The 22,419-nt window shown below is 41.3% G+C and overlaps 2 protein-coding genes across 8 annotated transcripts in view; one reads left to right on the forward strand and one right to left on the reverse strand.

The window, feature by feature from the left end:
* Positions 1-1,229: 1,229 nt before the first annotated feature.
* The window catches only part of LOC310859548 (complement C3-like), a 37,415-nt gene continuing 16,225 nt past the window's right edge, over positions 1,230-22,419 (reverse strand). For 3 of the 7 annotated variants that reach the window (XM_083766152.1, XM_083766151.1, XM_083766155.1), the window contains 21 exons: positions 11,549-11,606; positions 11,368-11,457; positions 10,887-11,093; positions 10,492-10,567; positions 10,150-10,312; positions 9,553-9,648; positions 9,124-9,283; positions 8,661-8,746; positions 8,381-8,458; positions 7,421-7,576; positions 7,180-7,242; positions 6,935-7,016; positions 6,217-6,265; positions 5,567-5,657; positions 5,241-5,330; positions 4,911-5,013; positions 4,166-4,261; positions 3,716-3,808; positions 3,485-3,568; positions 1,781-1,928; positions 1,230-1,511 (listed from right to left, as the gene is read on the reverse strand). In XM_083766152.1, the coding sequence (XP_083622278.1) occupies positions 1,370-1,511; positions 1,781-1,928; positions 3,485-3,568; positions 3,716-3,808; positions 4,166-4,261; positions 4,911-5,013; positions 5,241-5,330; positions 5,567-5,657; positions 6,217-6,265; positions 6,935-7,016; positions 7,180-7,242; positions 7,421-7,576; positions 8,381-8,458; positions 8,661-8,746; positions 9,124-9,283; positions 9,553-9,648; positions 10,150-10,312; positions 10,492-10,567; positions 10,887-11,093; positions 11,368-11,457; positions 11,549-11,606 (2,211 nt within the window). In that variant the 3' untranslated portion in view covers positions 1,230-1,369. Of the gene's footprint in view, positions 1,512-1,780; positions 1,929-3,484; positions 3,569-3,715; positions 3,809-4,165; positions 4,262-4,910; positions 5,014-5,240; positions 5,331-5,566; positions 5,658-6,216; positions 6,266-6,934; positions 7,017-7,179; positions 7,243-7,420; positions 7,577-8,380; positions 8,459-8,660; positions 8,747-9,123; positions 9,284-9,552; positions 9,649-10,149; positions 10,313-10,491; positions 10,568-10,886; positions 11,094-11,367; positions 11,458-11,548; positions 11,607-22,419 lie in introns of those variants that run through there. The other 4 variants (XM_083766154.1, XR_014569314.1, XM_083766153.1 and 1 more) reach the window with 4 other exon arrangements.
* On the forward strand, positions 12,503-17,465 carry LOC310859173 (uncharacterized protein; the record flags this gene model as incomplete). The annotated part of the gene is made up of 7 exons (XM_083765575.1): positions 12,503-12,544; positions 14,523-14,583; positions 15,359-15,409; positions 15,506-15,569; positions 15,663-15,759; positions 16,682-16,738; positions 17,325-17,465. Exons 4-7 carry the CDS (start codon positions 15,511-15,513, stop codon positions 17,463-17,465), a joined length of 354 nt encoding a protein of 117 aa, XP_083621701.1. The 5' UTR covers positions 12,503-12,544; positions 14,523-14,583; positions 15,359-15,409; positions 15,506-15,510.

A 22,419-nucleotide genomic window follows, 5' to 3' on the forward strand; every position in this document is an offset into this window, starting at 1 on the left:
CCTGCCTGTCTGTCTGTCTGCCTGTCTGCCTGTCTATCTATAAAATGTCTTCTACATCCTGACAGTTTAAAAAAATAGCAGACCTACAAGTTCGTAGCGCGCCACCGAGTGGCGCGCCACGAACCACCTAAGTTAAGGTACAGTGTATAAATTAGGCTAATTTTCAGTAATGGCTAGAGAAGCATTAAGTGTGACATATAGGCTATATATTTACATTAAAGTTGTGGTGTGGATTATGGATAAAACGGTAAACATAAAGGCTAAAGAACAACTTTGTTTAGTTTTTTTCAACCAAGGTTTATGTTTTAGGCTGTTATTAGAGAAAGTAAAAGATGTGTGTGTGTGTGTATGTGTGTGGTGTGTGTGTGTGTGTGTGTGTGTGTGTGTGTGTGTGTGTGTGTGTGTGTGTGTGTGTGTGTGTGTGTGTGTGTGTGTGTGTGTGTGTGTGTGTGTGTGTGTGTGTGTGCGTGTGCGTGTGTGTGCGTGCGCACGTGTACCTTACAAATTATTCTACATTATGATTGCATTTAAGCACTTTGATGCACTTCTACTAGTGTGGTAACGGTTCTATGCTTAAGCATACAAGGTGCCTTTCCTGGTTAATGTGACATTATTGTGCCTTAACTACATAACAGATTGTAATTCTGAGTAAATCATGTGAATGTGTGATTATATTAGAGGTTCATCTGAACATTTACTGATGCTGATGCTACAGTTACTGCGGTTAATGAATAAATGGTAACAGAATATTGCATTTTAATGCATTGATGCTATTTACAGTGATTTGCTGATTCAGGGTTAAAGGTCACATGATTAGTAGGCCTACAGTAGTGCTCGTAACATAATAATACTGCTGCTAATGTAAGACGATGTATTCATGATGTACCTGTCTGATTATTGTCGAAATTGAGATAAAAGTGCCGTTTGTGTTTGAAGAGAGACACTGCATTGTGTGTTTGTTTATATTCACACATTGCTCCTTTTACAGGGGCACTACACACGCACATTCCCACTAGGCCGAGGAACACTCGAGGAACACTCCTCAGAACAATCCTATCCAGTCCTCCTATCCTCCTGGTGGAGACCTGTGCCCAGAAGGACACTTTTTCTACTTTGTGAATGTTCCTCTCAGAACAGGCATGGCTGGGGTTCAAGTGAGCAGCCCAACTATTGGAGAGTACTCGTGTACCCATTTCAAGGAGATATGAGACAGACCATGTGACGTGGGACAACACAGATTTAACGAAGATAGGGATGAAACATTGGGATATATTTTGCACACAATACAAAATGAGTAGCTTACTGTACGTATAACTTCCCCCATAGCAGTGAAAATAGACATTCAGGAAAGGAAAACATATTGCTTTGACTACTGTGGACATCCATGGATTGTTAAGTAGTCCACCAGTTTGAGCAAACCCAAACAGACAGGATTGTGTTCAGTTCCCTGACATTCTATTGATGTGGGCCAATACTCTATCCATGTCCTCTCACCCAGCACATACTGGTACCTATGGACAGAAGAGAGGAAAATACATTATGTTAACTCATCTCTAAATGAGTACTGATAAACATCATTCTACAGTGAACATGCACATACAATGTATCTTTCAGTATTGTGAGGTGAAAGAAACAACAATAATTGGGGTACAGAACAAATGTGGGGAAATAGAAAGTCAAAAGTAAGATAAATCATACAGTATACACACCATATGGCAGTATAAAAGCTAAAATGTATAATGAAATAATGTTGAACAGCTGCAGCACACAGCAAACTCACCCTGGGTCATTTGGGTCATCATTTTTGTACATATCTTTTGATGTGCCCATGATCAGATAGGTCCTATCTTTTGTCAATCTCATAGTCACTCTGCAGTGTTGGAAACCTAGAAATGCACGGAGCTGCCCCTGTGCACCCATATCAGTTCCTGTAACATGAATATTACATAAAGAGTGAATGAAATGCAAATAATAATTCAATGGAGCGTATAATAAAAACCCTTCCATTTACCCAGTACATTCCTCAGATCAACTGGATACAAGTTCACGAATCATTTGTGGGTGTAAAAATGTGAAAAAGAAAGGACTAGCCTCAGTAGCCTGCAGACTCCTGATATTTTCACATCCGCCTAAAGCTCCAGTTTGAATACTGATACAAAAAGCACCACCATAACAAAATGGCACCATCAAGTTTGAATGTTATGATCATTAGAGAGAGGCATTAGAATCTATTGATAATAATTGATCATTAGAGAGAGGCATTAGAATCTATTGATAATAATTGATCATTAGAGAGAGTCATTAGAATCTATTGATAATAATTGAAAAATAATGCATCACACTTAACCCATTCTGAACGGGAACCCATTTTGGTGTTAGCATCATGTCGTGCTTTACCTATTGAAAAATAGCAGATCTACAAGCTCATATCGCGCCACCGAGTGGCGCGATACGAGCTTGTAGGTCTGCTATTTTTGAAAAATCGAAGCGCGACTGACATTTTTTTAATCTGATCTCAGGTCAGAATGGGTTAATCAGACCAGTGTGTGTCCAGTGGAAAACCTCGTATGAATCTATTTAGCGACAGCATTTTTTTAAATGTGAGCTCTTATTTTGAAAAGCCACCATTTCCGGTCATTTCGCCGTAGGCCTAAATTTGGAAACTACACGGAGCTGGGCCTTCCTTATTGACAATCTGAATCCAGATCTTGTATGCAGATCTTCTGTTTTATTTTTCTGAGTGGTGCAGCCACTCCAAGGATCAGCAATGCCTTTGTATGTCTGTATGTATGAGAGTACCAACAGGTGACAAAGTGGCACTGTTGAGCACAGTGCACAGGTGCATGATGGGAAGCTGAGGTTTTAGTGTAACACCAGTAGTTTTTAGTGTAACACCAGCACAGAGCACAGTGCAGTACAGTCTATGGTGTAGCACATGCACAGGTGCATGATGAGAGGCAATACAGTACAGTACAGTACAGACTACATACGGTAGTCTGACAGCCAATAGTCCGACAACCAATAGTCCGACAGCCAATAGTCCGACAACCAATAGTCCGACAGCCAATAGTCCGACAACCAAGTTCCGACCAGTCATTGGTCCGACAACGACAACCTACGGTACCTACCTCAAACCCTAACCTAGCCTCGGTCCCAGGCTTACTCATCTGCCAAGAGAAAAGCCTGGTCACAATATAAGGCATAGAGTGCATAGCCGGAAATGTGGGCCGGAACATCCGTCAGATTTATTTCCCACGGATACGATATTTTTCTTGTTTCATACACGGAGAATGTAAACAGATTTGTAAAGAGTCAACGTCATTTCCTTGACCCCTGAGGGTACCCAGACCCAGCTTAAAGAACCGCATGTTTAAAAGCACCCTTCCTCTATTGCAGATCCGATGATTAAGCTTTAAGGAATTTGAGGGGGAAATTGAAGGCAAACGTTAAAATAGATCAACCGATAAGAGAGAGGAATATCTACCTATCTTGATGACTTCTTCTATGCGCATATGGTAAATGTCTGTGGATTTAGCATCTTCAAATTGCTCCAGTCTTGCTTTGTACACTGTGGACAGACATGTTGCACACTGTTAACAGTAGTTTACTGTGCACGCACACGCACATGCACACGCACACGCACACGCACACACACACACACACACACACACACACACACACACACACACACACACACACACACACACACACATACCATAATCTATTCTGCTGTCCACTGCAGTCTCACAGGCCTTAGCTGAACGCTCATCATTGTTAATATTGCCCTTCTTCTGCATACTGCAGGTCTCTGGAAATGTTCACAAATTAAATACAGTAATGAGCTTTTGTCTGAGATTGTATATCAATGAATATAAAATTAATGATTAATTACAATATCTAGTGTCAGTCAAAATATACAGAATTTAATATGTAATGTTATGTTTATTTAAGGGTACCATGTCTCAAAGGTAAATATTCTATATCAGCTATGTGTGTATAATATTTGAGAATTTGAAAATGAGAAAATGTATACAGATACTTTGTATGTACTGTATTTACAATAGCAGCAATCAAGGATAATAGAGAGACAAGTAAATGAAAGCTGTGACTTCAGGTTTGACTGGCATAGTTAGTCCCTTCCTAGAGCTAAATGGTTGTTGCTGACCTTCAGCACATGTACATTCAGCAGCGTTCTTTTTACAGAGCGTTAATAGCTCTCCCTGGGGCCTCTCTGGATGGTAGAATTTCACACATTTCTTCTCTAGAAGGAGAACAGAAACAGAGAGATCCCTGTGATCTTTGCAGACAAACAGATGAAAACTTGATTCAATGGGCTGTATTTTGCGTGTCTTAAGTACCAGGTCTTATTACTTAACTTAAGACCTGGAGGCGTGGTGAATGCTTTTTGGCCACTCAGAATAGCCAAATGGCATTGATCACGCCTCCAGGTCTTAAGTTAAGTAATAAGACCTGGTACTTAAGACACGCAAAATACAGCCCAATGTCTCATATAGCATATTGCAAATGACACTGAGAACATGAAGCTATAGTACAGGTAGGGTTTCACAAGGGTTTTCATGTTTTCATTATTGTAGATAGATGGTCAGAACCTGAAACTAACCTAAAACATCTTGAAACCATGGTTACAGCAACACTTATTTATGTGTGCCTATCTATGTTTGTGTATCATGTAATGTACCGTATGTACTGGTATGCATGTATACATACACTTGAATGTATGATGTACGTACGTACGTACGTACATATTTTGTATGATGTATTTATATGAAGCATATATATTTTGTGTATATGCTTGTGTTTTGTGTTTGTATGATTGTGTGCATGTGTGTATCCCCGGCGCCGCACTGCAAAGACAGAGCAAGTGCAAGGGAGTGTTCCTGTCAACTCACCATTGTAGTACTCATAGACAGACACTGCTGCGGGTTGCATGATGCCCACTTTCATTGTCTGGGTGACTCTAAAAGCAAACTCATCTGGCCGTTTGTGAGACACCTAGATACAGTCAAACACCAAGGTAAGCGACAGAGGGAGATTGTGTGTGTGTGTGTGTGTGTGTGTGTGTGTGTGTGTGTGTGTGTGTGTGTGTGTGTGTGTGTGTGTGTGTGTGTGTGTGTGTGTGTGTGTGTGTGTGTGTGTGTGTGTGTGTGTGTGTGTGAGTGAGTGAGTGAGAGAGAGAGAGAGATATACACATTTTACAGTATAAAGAGAGCTGGACTTACCTTGTTCAGGTAGATTATAAGGGAACCTCTTTCTGACAGAACTGTGTTCATCTCATATTTTGAAATGACTTGGTCGACTCCGTCGATTAACTACACACGCAAACATACAATATTAAATTAACATCCCATGCATGTTATATGTTTGCTGGCGAGTGTAAACCTTGTCCAAGTGACACTTTTGTATGATGAAAGTAGGGCATTAATTAAAAAAGAAACTTGAATTTGAAATATGGTTATACAAGGTTTCTGCCAGACAGCAACAATATTTTTTTTTTTCAAATGCACCTTTCTATTTGCGTGCGTGCGTGTTGTGGTTTAACCCTTACCAAGTCCAGATCCTTTGTGTTCACAGTAAATCCAGTGAGCAAGCCAATATCCAAAATTGACATGCCGGAATCTGCCTCCCTGTCCTTATACCTGTGAAGATAGACAATGGATGGATTAGTCAAAAGAAAAGATGAGCAAAGCATGAATATTCCCTCAGTCTGACACTCAACTTCGCAGTCTTTTTCAAAGCTAAATAAAGAATATAATGTGTAAAGTATGAGCCTGGAGACAGTAGCTAGCAAGCAAGCAGGGCAAGACAAAGAAAGATTATCAAATTGACTGATCACTGGAAAGTAAAGTAAATTAATATGTTTCTAATGTGGCTCCAGAAAATGGTATTAGTAGTTTACCCCTCAAATAATCACGGAGAATCTTTTGTTTTTGGCGCATTCCTAAGACAATAATTTGATGACCGGCAGAGTCTCCGGGCAGGAGACTAAATTGCATTTGAGTGTCCTGTCATCAAATTATTAAAATAATAATAAGGGTAATAATAATAATAATAGAGAAAACAATAAAGGCAAAGGAGAACAAGGAACAGGAAAGAAAGAAGGAGAAGAGGGAGCAAGGGATGTAGTAAAGATAATGTTGCTGGTCAGAAAATATCAATCTGCAATACAGGCACAGCCTTGTCTATCACTTTACTTACAACACCAATATTCTCAGCGTGTATGTCTTCAAGTCTCCTACTGTTTTCTCTGGTGGGGATGAACAAAAGATCATTTCAAAGACAAAGAAAAACAAACTCAAACAAGGTACACAGTCAAACACACAGCAAGCAAAGTGACACACAGCCAGAAAACAAACAACATCTACACTAAACCAGTGGTTCTCTTCTCAAACATTTTCATCTCGAGGACCCCCACATTGATGTGTCCACAGCTCACCAGCTTAACCCATTCTGAACGGGCACCCATTTTGGTGTCGGCATCATGTCATGCTTTAGCTATTGAAAAATAGCAGATCTACAAGCTCATAGCGCGCCACCGAGTGGCGCGCTACGAGCTTGTAGGTCTGCTATTTTTGAAAAATCGAAGACACTTTTAGAATCTGATCTCAGGTCAGAATGGGTTAATAATGAAACTGTCAGGATGTAATAGACATTTTTAGAATCTGATCTGAGGTCAGAATGGGTTAAAGAACTTTATGACACAGGCACAAGATTTGTGTTAAGAAATGTAAAAAAAAATATATAAAGTATGAAATAGGGATGAAGTTGTTAAACTTATTCTGAACATGATGCTACTGTATACAAACATGTTTTGCCGGCGACCCCCCTGGAACCCCCTCAAGGACCACTGCACTAAACTGACAGCTAAACGGATCAACACATGGCAGACAAACTGCACACGCAGCATCCAATTCACCTGGGATGAGTTCCACAGAGAGGTTAAACTTCTGACAGTCACTCTTCCCTTCTTTGGGTAAGGCATAATAGAGTGACACCACCTGTCAGCAGATGGATAGAGTTAATGTTAGAAGGATCAGCAAAATGTATTCGTGTAACATAGAATGCCTCTATTATCCGCCTATGTCTCATCGCCGTCAGACAGAAACCTCTATATTTAGCCTTTTAATGTTTTTATTGGTGTGGCTGGAGAGTGATGCTCACTGTGAGAGTTGCTTCTCCTCTTCCTGTGGCTGTCACTTGCAGGTCATGGTTTACATCTTTGATCTGTCCAAAGTTGCACACACACACACACAGTTAGATTTCTCGTGTGTGTGTGTGTGTGTGTGTGTGTGTGTGTGTGTGTGTGTGTGTGCGTGCGTGCGTGCGTGCGTGCGTGCGTGCGTGCGTGCGTGCGTGCGTGCGTGCGTGCGTGCGTGCGTGCGTGCGTGCGTGCATGTCTGACCTTAGATGTTCTAGTTGTATAGAAGTTGTCATGGTTGATGTTGAAACTGTCAGGCTTTGCTCTTCCAGGAATCAAGATGTCCACATCCAGATCATATTCTATTTCATTTGCACTGACCCAGTACTCAGACACTGCCTGGTACACTATCATGGTCGCCTGGAAAGTGGTGGGAAGAGACTCAACTTTATTGTCACAACACAATTACAGGTTGTAGAAAAGTGAAACTCTTGTTTATGCAGGCTTTCACGTTTGCAGGTTAGGAATGTTTGTAATGTTTGGACAAAATGTGTAATAATAAACATGTTGTTTTGTTGTTTTGTTTTTGCCCCCTGGTGTCACTATAATAGGGCAATGTTTAAAGGGTGGCATTAATTGTTCCTCAATGTAGTGGAAATGTGCGTGCTAAGTATCACATCAATTGGACGCTGCATTCATGATTTGAGGTATTTTGTTATTAATACCTGCAAACTGAAACTTTAGATGTCAACCACGATAGAATATAAAAACATCACACAGATCCATCTTGATCACATGACTATAAAGATTGTGTACCAATTTGTGTGATATTTGGACTAATATAAAGAATGTGTTTCACATAAGTCGGCTCCTGGTGGCGCTATAAAAGTCGGATGTGAAAAATACAGGTAAAAGGTTTGTCCTTGGCCTTGAGTCTAGGGAGTGCATAAAAAGTTTTACACAGGTTGGTGCAGTTATAAGTAAAAATACAAATTGCCTTATAGCACCACCATGAGGCTGATTTAAAAATGTGACACGGACGGACGGACAGGGTGCATAACATACTCTCTCTGCATGCCTTCGGCTTGGTGGAGACAATTAGCAGAATAAAGTCAAACAAATGAGAGACAGTGTAAAGGAGAGGAGAAAACAGGATTATTGCAAATTGAAAAACAGAGAGAAGGTTTGTAATGTGCGTGTACAGCTTATGCATATGTGTGTTACCTGAGTGGAGCCAAAACCTCCACCGTCCTTTCTCTGTGTGTTGAACCATTTGACAACATGGCTTGCGTCCTCAAAGGCCTTCGTTCATAAAAATGAATGAAAAGAAAGGAGCTAAGTGATGAATCGTTGAAATGGAAACTCATAATATTGTTCTGCTGGTGTCACATATCGATCTGCTTATTATTATTTATATTATTGATCCACAGTTTAATCTTGTCTTTGTAGACCTTTTCTGATCCAGAAAAGGTGGTGAACCATTGAGTTAGTGAGATACGCTCACCTGGACCTTGACGAGAGCTAGAAGAGCGTAGGCTGTGGCCTCCAGTGAGTAGATATGACCCCTGGGAACAGGCCAGTGATTGATGTCTGATGAGCACACACAGTCACACACACAGTCACACACACACACACACACACACACACACAGTAGTCATTGACCCTGAATGACTAAAGGCTAAAACTATGAGGAACAGTATCTAAAAATAGTAATCTGTCCATAGATGTGGACAAACAATTTAACGCGCGCACGCACGCACGCACACGCACACGCGCACACACACACACACACACACACACACACACACACACACACACACACACACACACACACACACACACACACACACACACACACACACACACACACACACACACACACACACACACACACACACACACACACACACACACACACACACACACACACACACAGTATAGGCTATTAACATTTTATTCAAAATCACCTGATATAAATGTGTAGAGAAACTGTTTTCTTTCTATTGTGAACTTGTCTTCTTCGTTGGCTAGGGCATACGATGTCATGGCAACAGCATATGGGTTAGTGAGGCTGGGCATTCTTATCTCCAGGTACTTCACTGCTTTTTGTATGCTGCCTGCCATACTCTGGACACATAGAAAGAACAGACTATGAGCCGTGCATTTTGTAAGGTATGAGAAGGAAGGGAAAACTGTGCTGAGGATGAAAGAGTCACCTCAAATGCACAGGGAACCACAAAGAAATCTATCATTCAAGCATATATCTAATTGCCACGGCTAATATGTTACTTAATTCCAATTCTTTGTGTGACCACATGTTTTCGTCAAAAATAACAGATTTTCAAGTGTGTGTGCGAGCGTGCGTGAGTGAGTGAGTGAGTGCGTGAGTTCCTTACATTAACATTGCCATGACACACACCGCGTGCCTCCTGCATGGCGATGAGTACAAAGGCAGTCATTGAGGCGTCGCTGTCTGTTCCATGGACATCCCCCTAAATATGAAGAGAATTATTGTAACAACCAAGCATTTTTTTTAAAGAAAGACTTCTTTTTTAAGTATTTTAAAAAACAAGTACTTATTTGACTGAGCAACATTCAATTGCAGTGGAGTAATATTTGACCAGTATTTATACTTTAGCTAGTACTGGGTAGAGCACTTTCTCCACCACTGGTTGCTCTTGTTTTGTTGGCACCAGACCCATTGAAATGAGAGTTCCACCAATGAGGGGGCAGAGAACAGCGTAACGTGTTTGTCACTAATAAAGCCCATAGACTCCAATGCATTCCATCAACTTCCGGTTCAGGCCTTTGTCACTCTTCGCCAATAGAAGTCTATGTAGAAGAGCCGGCATTGTACTGGCCCCATGAAGTGAACGGAGGTGGCGCAACTCTCTCTCTCCAAGGCTCTGGTTGACACCAAATTGAACAATTGAACAGCAGTATTTGTCACAGTGAAGCGCCAGCTGTTTGTTGGCTCAGTGCACAGTACATACCCGCATCTCCCAGTGGATCACATATCCAATTTCTTTGAAAACGCCATCGGGCGATTGTGTGTTGAGAATGAGCCACTTGACGGCATCACAAATCACATGGTCTTGCACTGCCACCTGCAGCTTACTGGTCATGGCAAACACCTTGACAACATAGGCTGTTAGCCTGTAGGAAGAGGATATGAAGTGAAGTGAATACAAGTGTAGCGTTATTGTTCAACAATGTGTGTGTGTGTGTGTGTGTGTGTGTGTGTGTGTGTGTGTGTGTGTGTGTGTGTGTGTGTGTGTGTGTGTGTGTGTGTGTGTGTGTGTGTGTGTGAGGGGGGGGGGGGGGGGTGGGCTCACCAAGTGCTGCACTTATATCCTTTCCACACAGAAAAACACCCATCTTTGAAACGGTAGGCAAGCTGGTTTTCATAGCCTAAAACAAAGCACAAATATAGCCCAACGTGATTAAGTTACTGTTACAGAGACATAAGAAGGGGGGTTAATAAACACATAAATGCTTATAATTAATGTCTTAAAGGGAATTGTACATATATGCAATATTTCCAATTCCTTCTTTAATCAGTAAGTAAAGTGGAAGCAATGCTAATGCACAATTTAAAACCAGAACATCCTGTCAACAATGTCCTTCAAGTTGATAGGCAACTAAATGGCCTTTTAAAACAGTAATAACAAGTAATAAAGCTATCCTGTGAAAATTGCTATGAATACAGATTAGTTCCATTAATTCCTACCTTTTCTGATGTGTCGAAGGGCTACATTGCGTTTGTCAAGACCCACATTTTCCCACTTATTGGTTTTGTCCAAGTATGTGGTCGCGATGACAGGCAACGTCATATAGATCATGTTCTGCTCGCCACAGCCGCCAGGCTGTCTGATGAGACTGCCCATAGACTCCCCACTGATGGCATTCTCTACAAACACACTCGTCTGCTGTCCACCTACAGTACACACAGGCATTAGTTCCACACCCTACGCAAAACACAATCCCTAAACCTAACTTCTCAGGAAGCCACAGGGTTAGTTTTAACCTGCCACACATGCCGGGAGCCACGGGTTAGTTTTAACCTGCCATGCATGTCGGGAGCCACGGGTGAGTTGTAAGTTGTGAGTTGTTGCCTGTCGGACTGTTAGTATGGCTAACCAACGTATAGTAACAAATAGTAATCTATAGTAATAGATAGTAACAGACAGACAGACAGACAGACATCTCACCTGTTATTGTGACCTGGGTGCTGCAAGGCGCGTTTACGACTACATCTGCCATAGAAATTCCACTGTTGATAACTATTTGCTGTTTACCATCTGAATGACATAGGGAAAGTTTTAATGTTGCCTTAGAAGAGGCAAGAAATATATAATATTTTATATGTAAAGATTATTCCATTGAACTCACTGTGTTTAGCAGGGTCAAGAAGTATATGCTTTGGTTCCTTTATCAATTCTCCCTCAGGCTGACACACAGAAATAAGTAAACAATTAAACAGCATATCAGTCTTTTCCAGCTATACCATTTACATTGTGGGTATTTAGCTGACACGCTTATCCAGGGCTTGGTCACAGTAAATGGCATGAACCCTAGTCAACAAAATGACAGGGTTAAATGATCAATTAAATATTAAATAGAGAGTAAATAATAAATAAACTAAGTGCTACAAAGTAAGTAAAACACCAGGTAAGCATCATAGCATCAACATGCACTCTAAATTTGTGGACAAGCAAACAGTACATCACATAATGGTACATAGCATGTGAGAACAAGTAAATGGTAAATGGTGTGTTTATATGGGCAGCGGTGGCTCAGGGGTAGAGTGCCTGGATGGCAACCGCAAGGTTGCCGGTTCAAACCCGGGCTCCCCCAGAGTTACTGTCGAAGTGTCCTTGAGCAAGACACTGAACCCCTAATTGCTGCTGTGCTATAGTTGGTGCCTTGCATGGTTTCCGCTGCCATCGGTGTATGGGTGAATGTAATGCACAATCTCTGTAAAGCGCCTTGGATAAAGGCGCTATATAAATGCACCATTTACCATTTTATATAGCACCTTTATCCAAGGCGCTTTACATATATAAATGCACCATTTACCATTTTATATTATATAGCACCTTTATCCAAGGCGCTTTACATAGATTGTGCATTACATTCAGCCATTCATACACCGATGGCGGAGGAAACCATGCAAGGCACCAACCTGCACACCGGGAGCAATTAGGGGTTCAGAGTCTTGCTCAAGAACATTTCAACACTAACTCTGGGGGAGCCCGGTGTGGGTACCAGATCTCTGTCCCTACCAGAAGTCTGTGGGGTCCTAGTCGCGCAGGAGACCGACGTCATCACGTATCACGTACGTATCACGTACGCAGCTTGCAATACACAGAGCTCTATGACACAGAGGTAATATTATGTTATATTATGCTTTATGCAATGTTATATTATGCTTTATGCAACATAATGACTAAACGGATGTATAATGTTGTGTGTTTATTAGGCTCTATGTTATGTGTTCATCTGATTAAAGAAATAGGAGCTAATCTAGCCAAACAGATGTCGTTGGTTAGCCAAACAGAGCTATTAAACCTGTTAGCTCTGCCTTGTCTACATCTTCTATTTAGCATAATCGTTTCAGGAATTTAACATCACAATGCAACGTTTGGTTCTCCGATATCATGTATTATTAGTCAGTTAAATTAACAATGATTTTACAATATAAATTGTGGTCTCAGAGATATAAATGCCATTAAATGGGGGTCCGTAGCCTGTTGCATGTCAAACTGGGGGTGCTTCTTTGAAATTAAACTGGTTGACTGCTACAACTGTAAAAATCTTCTCTTATGGGGGTCCCTGGCATATCTTTTAAAAATGGGGGTCCACATGAATGATAAGATCAATGTGGGGGTACTTGGCATGAAAAAGTTTGGGAATCACTGGTCTTGAGAACCTATTGAATATATTTTCCCATAAATTGGTTATTACTGGACAGTGCCAGAAACTATGTGGCTTTCTAAACATAATTGAGCTATAGATAGACAGTCAAGCTGGTCAGATAGACCTATTTGTTACAGCAGATCTGCTAGCTCACAATGTTGTGATCTTGTAGATCTGCTCATTTCATATAGGCAATGTATGTAGGGTAAAAGGTTAATAATTAGATGTCATACTGTGCAGATTGCAGATTGTACTGCTGATTGTACTGTAGGCCTATTCACATGCAAGTAACTTTAGGCAAAGGTGTCACAAAGCAACAAAGAAAAGCACTGGTGGTAGTACTATATCATACTGTATGATATACAGAGTGCAACTCTCTGCGATGCTCAACCTTGGGATGTATTAAATTTACAAAACAGTTCATCCACAACTAAGACTGCAGCAGAATACTATGAATTGTACAAGAGTGAAAGTCAAGCCTTGTTCAAAGGCTGTTTTAAATGTAAGCCTTGTTCTATGGCTGAAGTCATTTCATGTTTTCTTTAAGCCTTGTTCAAAGAGGGCGCCCGATGGCCAAGTGGTACAGGCGCATGCTTTGGCCTGACAGCGTGTTGTGTGTTCGAGTCCTAAGTGGTACAGGCGCATGCTTTGGCCTGACAGCGTGTTGTGTGTTCGAGTCCTAAGTGGTACAGGCGCATGCTTTGGCCTGACAGCGTGTCGCGTGTTCAAGTCCTTTTCATGAAGACCTTTGCTGCATGTCTCTCTCTTTCTCCCTCTCCTTACTGTCCATCTTCACTTGATACTATCAAAGGCAGGAAGGCCAAAAAAAGCCTTGTTCAAAGGCTGTTTTAAACGTAAGCCTTGTTCTGTGGCCTTAAAATAATTTCCATTTGTTTTCTTTGAGCGTTGTTCAATGGCTGTTTTTCTTTGAGGCTGTTGTAACTAGGGATGCACCGATATTGAAATTCTTGGCCAATACTGATGTTAAAATAACAACTTTGCCGATACTGATTTCCCCCCTTTTGTGACAGGGAAACGAATACAAAAAAAATACTGTTGACAATCTACAACTGTAGGCTGCAGATAACCAACACAAAATGTATGCTTATCAACAACAGATTAATATTGGCTACTGCCATCGGTTAATGTCAAGTTATTTGCAGATACAGATATTGACTGATAGCGGCACATATCGGCCAATGCCTGTTCGATACATCAGTGCATCCCTATAGTTGTAACTACTATTTTTTGAATGTAAGGGAACCAAATATTATGAAATCTCTTGTGCAGTAGTAGTACTGTAGTCTTGCAAATTATATTGCCAGAGTGATAAATGACATATCAATTAGATAGCCTATAGATAGTGGATTTCGTTCGGTTTCCTTACACCTTTTTTTCAGAAACCACTGCAGTGGGTAATTTGTATTTTCTGATTTATTTTTAACAGTGACCTAGCTCAACGAATTGCTCCAGGCAAATGGACGACCATGTTCGGGACAGACATTCAGGTACATTTCTCTTGCATCTCGCATGCACGTCTTTCTTGTCCACTTTAAATTGTCTATCTGTTTTTTAGACAGAAATGTAAAAACGGCAACAGGGTACAGTCAAACACTCCAAAAGGGATAGCACCAAAAAAGTCCTTGCTGTCTTACATTTAGGCCCTATGCAATCAATGTCTTGCATAGACATGATAAAATTCACAGGTAAATAAATAAAAGAATAGGGGCACGGTGGCACAGTCGGTAGTCGCCTCACAGCTAGAAGGTCCTGGGTTTGATTCCCGCTGGGGATGCTGTGGCCGTGTTCCCTCCGCGTCATCAGTGCCCATACCCGAGGTGGGGTTAGCGAAAGCGCCTTTCTGTGTGGAGTTTGCATGTTCTCCCCGTGTCCCCTAGGGTAGGTACCCTCACAAAAACATGCAGTAATGCTGGTCTCTAAACTGCCTCCGGGGCGCCTGATGGAGGGGAAAGGAAATGGTCGGAATAACGTGTTCTTTCCACGCGCTACGTCCGGCCAAGGAAATTCCCCCTTGTCAGGTGAAAAGAAGCCGCTTGGAGTGGACTCCTCATACATAGGAGGCATGAGGTCAGTCCGCTGCCCCCCCAGGTTGGCAGAGGAAGTGTAGCGCCCAGGATTACATTAGATAATTGGCACTGGGTGAAAAAACTGGCTTGCAAAATCGTGGGAGACAAATTATAGAAATCTTTTTTTAAAGAAATACATTTCAATATCACAGTAAAAAGAACTAATGCTGCATTGCTGTTCCCAATTATTTTACAGGGTTTCCCTCACCAGACGAGTGGAAATAGTTGTGGCATATTCATGCTGATGGTAAATAACTTTCTTTTGTCTATATATAAAGTGTTATTATTTTATTCTGATTTGTGACTTAAAATGAACTCAACTTAAATCTTCCCTTTCATTTAGGGGACATGCCACATGTCCGGAAATGGTGGTGTGTTGGACTAATGGAACGGTTCCAGATTGATGGGTAAGACAAATGTAAATGTACTGTACTTCCTAAACACCATTCGTTAGGGCTTTAGTTAACTTTTAATTGTGATACCAATGTCTCATTCAAAAGCCATGGACAGCGCTTCACTCACTGGACCGATGAGGCCACAGCCTTGCTGCAGGGGTTGCTGGAGCCCATATACAGCCTCCCAAGGCCTAAAAAGAGGGTGAGCAGAAATGTAACACACACTGACCAAAAAAGTATTTAAATGTAATTTATTGGCTTGCAAGAAAGTCTACGGGTTTCATTTGTGTGTGTGTGTGTGTGTGTGTGTGTGTGTGTGTGTGTGTGTGTGTGTGTGTGTGTGTGTGTGTGTGTGTGTGTGTGTGTGTGTGTGTGTGTGTGTGTGTGTGTGTGTGTGTGTGTGTGTGTGTGTGTGTGTGTGTGTGTGTGTGTGTGTGTGTGGCTCTCGTCCACTCTCAGGCCAAGGTTAGCAAAAGATTAGCATTCTTCTGCTCTATTTTTCACTCCCTTCACCCTCCAGGCACACTTTGCTCATCATATACACCTAACTCGATAACCGTTTAACCACCGACTTCAAATTCGACACACGCGTTCCACCTCACCACAGGTGCAGTGTCCAGTCGCCGGACCAACAGTTGTCCAGAACCACCTCCATATATGGAGCTGGCCTGTTCTGACATCATTCTGACGTCTGCATAGACAAAGAATTCCATATATGGGCATGAAAGGGACACAGACATAAATATCTGGGTGGGGCATGTATTTCCAACATGCATCATTTCAAATAGGCCAGTGCCCAAGGGACACCGCTCTAGTACTACATATTGTTGGATTCATGTATTTAACCCCTACTTTTGGCTGGTAAGATGGCTACAAGTTTGAGTCAAAGCTTGTGTTATGGAGATCCAATATTATTCAGCTCACTTTTCAACTTGATTGCTGTAACGTTTGACTGATTTCGGATAATAAGTACTTGTTTACGCTGTAATTGATTTAGACCTAGAGCAGAAAACTATGCTGAAGTTTTTATTCATCTTTAAATGCATACTTTGTTTACTGAAGCACAGTAGCTATGTTCCTTTTGTTCTGTTTTTGTATTGATGTTTGATACTGTTGTCCTGCAGTGTTTGAAGCTGTCCCAGCAGAGCCCACCAGGACAGAGTCCAGAAGAAATGTTGAAGGTATTGTTTGTTTTTGTGTTTTTACTTCAAACTGTAGGGTGTAACGATATAGTAACTGCATCGAAAAATCTATTAATTTCAAGAATCGAAATATATCGAAATGTAGACAGCAACATTGACTTTGTATTGTGTTGTTTTGCAATGCAAATAATTGGCTGGCTATCCCACACCGGCGGCGTCCGACGCGCGCTGACGCCTCGCCTGATGCTCCGATAGAAACCAGTTCTATTTTCCAGGCGTTACCGCGCGTCAACGCCTGTGCCGCGTCGCTGCGCACCCGTCGTGTGTTGGGCTTCAATTGGCCTGAAATGCTGCAGACAGGTCTTGCATTTTGAGTTTTCTTAAGAAATCTCAAACTGCATTGATATATTGTTAGACACCTCACACCAGGAGAAGAACACTGCTACGCAAAGAAGTGGAGAGAGGATGTAGTGTGGGTTAGTGTTGCTGTTGTTGTATCGTATTTTTGTTAAAATGTATTGTTACACCCCTACTGCACATAGAATAGGAGGAAAAGCAAGACAGAGAACATGCAACAGAATGTGTTGGGTATGGGTGATTGACTGAACATTTCAATTCTCAATAGGAATCTCCTGTGATGAAGGGAATAGAAGAAGCCTGCAAGTGGCTGGACTTCAACGGGCACCTGTTCCAGGGGTCGGTCTGTCGACCCTCTATAATGGACATGGGGGGGGGGGGGGGGGGGGGGACGCTCTGGTGGCCCTGACAGCCTACTACAGGTTTTTTTTAAATCATGATGGGGAATCTGATGAGAACGACATCAGAGAACCGTTCCTATTTGGATTTCGCAATCCTGCTGACATGGAACTTTTTTTTCCAGAGGTTTCCGACAAAAGGAATGTTCGCGTGTCTGCTATCTTATTATAATATTTTTTTATTTATTTTTTCATTTTTTCATTTTTCATGACTCTAATGCAGCAAGTGTTCAATTATTCTGGTACTGCTTCTTCAGCTTAAGTTTGTTTCTCGTTTTGCTAGTTTACTTTTGTTGGGGAAGGAGAACAGCTCTAGGATTTATTTTTAGAGCGATTACAACTTTATTGTGGTCCTTTTTTGTCTAATTAAAAAGAAAAAGGTTTCTTTAACCATCCTGATATATTTCTTTACCACAGGATTCTTTGGAGGGGTTGTGAATATGTATTTGAATTTCTGTTGAAAATAATTGCCTAATGTATTCTGTCGCAAATAACAGACCTTCAAAATCACAATGCATATCAAATGGAGGTGTTGTGAGCTTGTAGGTTGGCTATTGTCGTCATGCGCCGCTGTGGTGTGACAGTATGAATGAGGCATAACACATCATAAATAAAAAAGAAGGTTTTCACTATGTTGTGGCTCTATTGTTGGTTCCAAACACATGGAGTGTTGCAGGCTTGTTGGCTGCAGGCTTGTTTTATTTAATCGTTCATTTATTGAACGATTCATGATCCATGTTGGTACCTCCCAGGTGGGTGGATGCTGCTATGACATGTGTAATATGATACTATGAACTATGATAAGTGTAATGGTGTATGTAATAAGTGTAATAGCATAGTGTAATAAGTGTAGTAGTGTAATAGCGTAGTGTAATAAGTGTAATAGCATAGTGTAATAAGTGTAGTAGTGTAATAGCATAGTGTAATAGCATAGTGTAATAGGTGTAGTAGTGTAATAGCGTAGTCGTGTAATAAGTGTAATAGCATAGTGTAATATCATAGTGTAATAGCATAGTGTAATAGGTGTAGTAGTGTAATAGCGTAGTCGTGTAATAAGTGTAATAGCATAGTGTAATAGCATAGTGTAATAGCATAGTGTAATAGGTGTAGTAGTGTAATAGCGTAGTCGTGTAATAAGTGTAATAGCATAGTGTAATAGCATAGTGTAATAGGTGTAGTAGTGTAATAGCGTAGTCGTGTAATAAGTGTAATAGCATAGTGTAATAGCATAGTGTAATAGCATAGTGTAATAGCATAGTGTAATAGGTGTAGTAGTGTAATAGCATAGTGTAATAGCATAGTGTAATAGGTGTAGTAGTGTAATAGCATAGTGTAATAGCATAGTGTAATAGCATAGTGTAATAGCATAGTGTAATAGGTGTAGTAGTGTAATAGCATAGTGTAATAGCATAGTGTAATAGGTGTAGTAGTGTAATAGCGTAGTCGTGTAATAAGTGTAATAGCATAGTGTAATAGCATAGTGTAATAGCATAGTGTAATAGCATAGTGTAATAGGTGTAGTAGTGTAATAGCGTAGTCGTGTAATAAGTGTAATAGCATAGTGTAATAGCATAGTGAAATAGCATAGTGTAATAGGTGTAGTAGTGTAATAGCATAGTGTAATAGCATAGTGTAATAGGTGTAGTAGTGTAATAGCGTAGTCGTGTAATAAGTGTAATAGCATAGTGTAATAGCATAGTGAAATAGCATAGTGTAATAGGTGTAGTAGTGTAATAGCATAGTGTAATAGCATAGTGTAATAGGTGTAGTAGTGTAATAGCGTAGTCGTGTAATAAGTGTAATAGCATAGTGTAATAGCATAGTGTAATAGCATAGTGTAATAGGTGTAGTAGTGTAATAGCGTAGTCGTGTAATAAGTGTAATAGCATAGTGTAATAGCATAGTGTAATAGCATAGTGTAATAGTGTAGTGTAATAAGTGTAATGCGCCCGGGGCGTCACTCTGTGGATTCGTCTATAGCTGAAAGCCTGGAGGAGAGGAGGAGTCACACTCACATCATGAGTGATACATCTTTGTATGGGTTTATGAGGACGTAGAAACCATTTAGACATTTCTTTGAAGGAACTCAAACTCAAGATTGTACCCCAGCACACAACGCAACTCAGGAGAACATGTAAATGAGTAATTGAGGGCCACACAACTAGACTTAACTTGGAGATAAAATACAACACACACACACATTTAACATCTTTATTTGCATTCAGAATTTACAAGACATTTCTTGAACACAAACAATAGTGGATGCGCAAACTTGAATAAACTCTACAACAAGTGCTTCAGGATACAGATCACGGGTACAGAAAGCATCGCCTTCTCCATATATGGCGACTGCCAGTTATTGCAGACACTGAACAGAATTTTGCCGATGCCTTAGCTCTCGGCTTGGTCATGCCTGCAATCTGCAGGCCCCTCACGACTGATTTATGGACAGAGGCTTCCAAATATGAACACAAGTAGTTTACATTTGTAGCCAAGCTGTATAATAGCATCCTTAAGCACCTTGGTAAGGAATGCCTCTTCCAGACTGTGGTCAAATGTACATGCCACTTCCAGTTCCAAAATGGTCACTTCTCTACTGTCCTCATCAACAACAACAATATCTGGTGTATTATCTGTGACATCTGAAAAGGCATCATTTTCATTATTGTGCATGAACATGGCAGTTGAAACACGTGAGTGCTTAAACATTTTGGCAGATGATGAAACATAATGAACTTATGTCCTTAGCTAATAGGTCAACAATTCTGTCGTGCCTAGCAATGTACATACCCTTATATACTGTACATAGCAGCCATTAAGAATATGTGACAGTGTTTCTGTAAGTGGAGTGTGGTCATGGTGCAGACAATGAGGAGGAAACGTGTTAGGGTACCACATAGAGAGATTGAGTCTGGTTGGAAGGACCTGTAATCTGGCTTTGACCTGTAAAGGTGACTATATCCTCATCAACTGCATAATTCTTGAATATTGTATGAGATACGGTGTGGTCTGAATCAGGAAGGCAGGCTAGCTTCCCCTGTAGTACAGTATACAGTACTAAATGGTAAATGGTAAATGGTGCATTTATATAGCGCCTTTATCCAAGGCGCTTTACAGAGATTGTACATTCACCCATTCATACACCGATGGCAGCGGAAACCATGCAAGGCACCAACTAGCACATCGGGAGCAATTAGGGGTTCAGTGTCTTGCTCAAGGACACTTAGACAGTAACTCTGGGGGAGCCCGGGTTCGAACTGGCAACCTTACGGTTACCATCCAGGCACTCTACCCCTGAGCCACCGCCGCCCCGTACTCCTTACTGAGAACGAACAGTTGGTAATAATGTACTCAGAAACTGCTACAGATTCAGAGCCAGGTCGAACCCAGCACAGAGATACTCCAGTTCTCACGCAGAGGTCATTGAGGTCAAGCCAATCTGACGACACCCCAAACCCAGTAGCATGTGAGTCCATTTCTTTCTTCTAAACCCCAAGAAACTTGGGGTTGGATATGAAACAGCCGTTTCATATCTAGAAACAGATCTAGCAAGTTCCCTGACAGTCGTGTCATCACTGTTTAGCATGTTTATCAAGTGAGCCAGGCTTGTGGCGTTATATATTCACTCCACGTTCGGCACACCAAACCCACCGTCATGTTTGGACTGGAAAATAATGTCTCTGGTGGTGTGGGTGTTTTAAGCCCGAACCACTTCCTTACAAAGTGAACTACATTATCATTTAGATCACTAAGTGTTTTACATGCTAGAATAGATGAACGTTGGAGAAGAGGTGTTGTACTCTAGTCAGTGCAAAATGCCTACTAGCCTCCAACTTCATCAGCAGTGTAGCTGTAAACCGCTTCATCTAGCTGTAAACTCAGATGTTATGTACTCAACCTGTTCTTTCCATTCCCCTGCGATATTAAATCTATGCCCTATAAGTTGTATGACTCATGTAGGTCATACACACGTATGGGCTGTGAGTTGATGGTGAACTCAGGGCTTTTGTCAGCCTTAGACTTATACCAGCGGTTGCCACCACTGCGCCTCTGGTAGAGAACAGCACACTTAGTGTGTTTTTCCTCTAGATCGGACCAGTCTACAAACCAATCTGTTCCACACACACACACACACACACACACACACACACACACACACACACACACACACACACACACACACACACACACACACACACACACACACACACACACACACAGTCAGAACTGCAGCATCACTCCCAATCTTCCGCTGTAGTCTGAAAACCCACCTTTTCAGATCATCATGGCCCTTAGCACTTACCCTACCCCTTAGATAGCTCACTTTTGTAGACTTAGATAGCATTTGATACAGACTTATAGCATGTTACCAGCTCATTGGCCTTGTGGTTAGAGTGGACGCCCTGAGACTGGGAGGTCGGGGTTCGATCCCTGGCCGGGCATCGCAGTCAAAGACTCTAAAAATGGGACCCAGGGACTCCCTGCTTGACACTCAGCATCAAGGGTTGGATTGGGGGTAAGTCCCTGCGACATACTAGCGTCATGTCCAGGGGGTGTACTTGTACATCAAGCTGCCTCACGCTACAGAAACAGGAGATAGGCTCCTGCCCTATGGGACTCATGGCTCGGCAAGGATACTTACTTATAGTATGTTATGTAGACAGCACTATAATTGCATTGTATGTAGTCATAGCACATCATAGTACATATGTATAGCATAGTATAGTATATATGTACAGTTTCTTTATATAGATATTCCACTGTTACGTTCTTAGCTTACGCATGTTTCATGATAAATGCTTTTTATATATGTGATGTATTCCCATGTCTAATCTACGGCTTCAGGATCAGAGGATAACAGGTGAAAACATGATCAAAAGAAGTCCAAGACGGTTTAGTGTAGTATTATAGGACATTTTGGATACAAAATGACCTTGACCTTTGACCTGCACTGCACTCAAATTG

This window comes from Protomyctophum parallelum (genome assembly GCF_964188405.1).
Source record: "Protomyctophum parallelum genome assembly, chromosome: 5".
Lineage (NCBI taxonomy): Eukaryota > Metazoa > Chordata > Actinopteri > Myctophiformes > Myctophidae > Protomyctophum > Protomyctophum parallelum.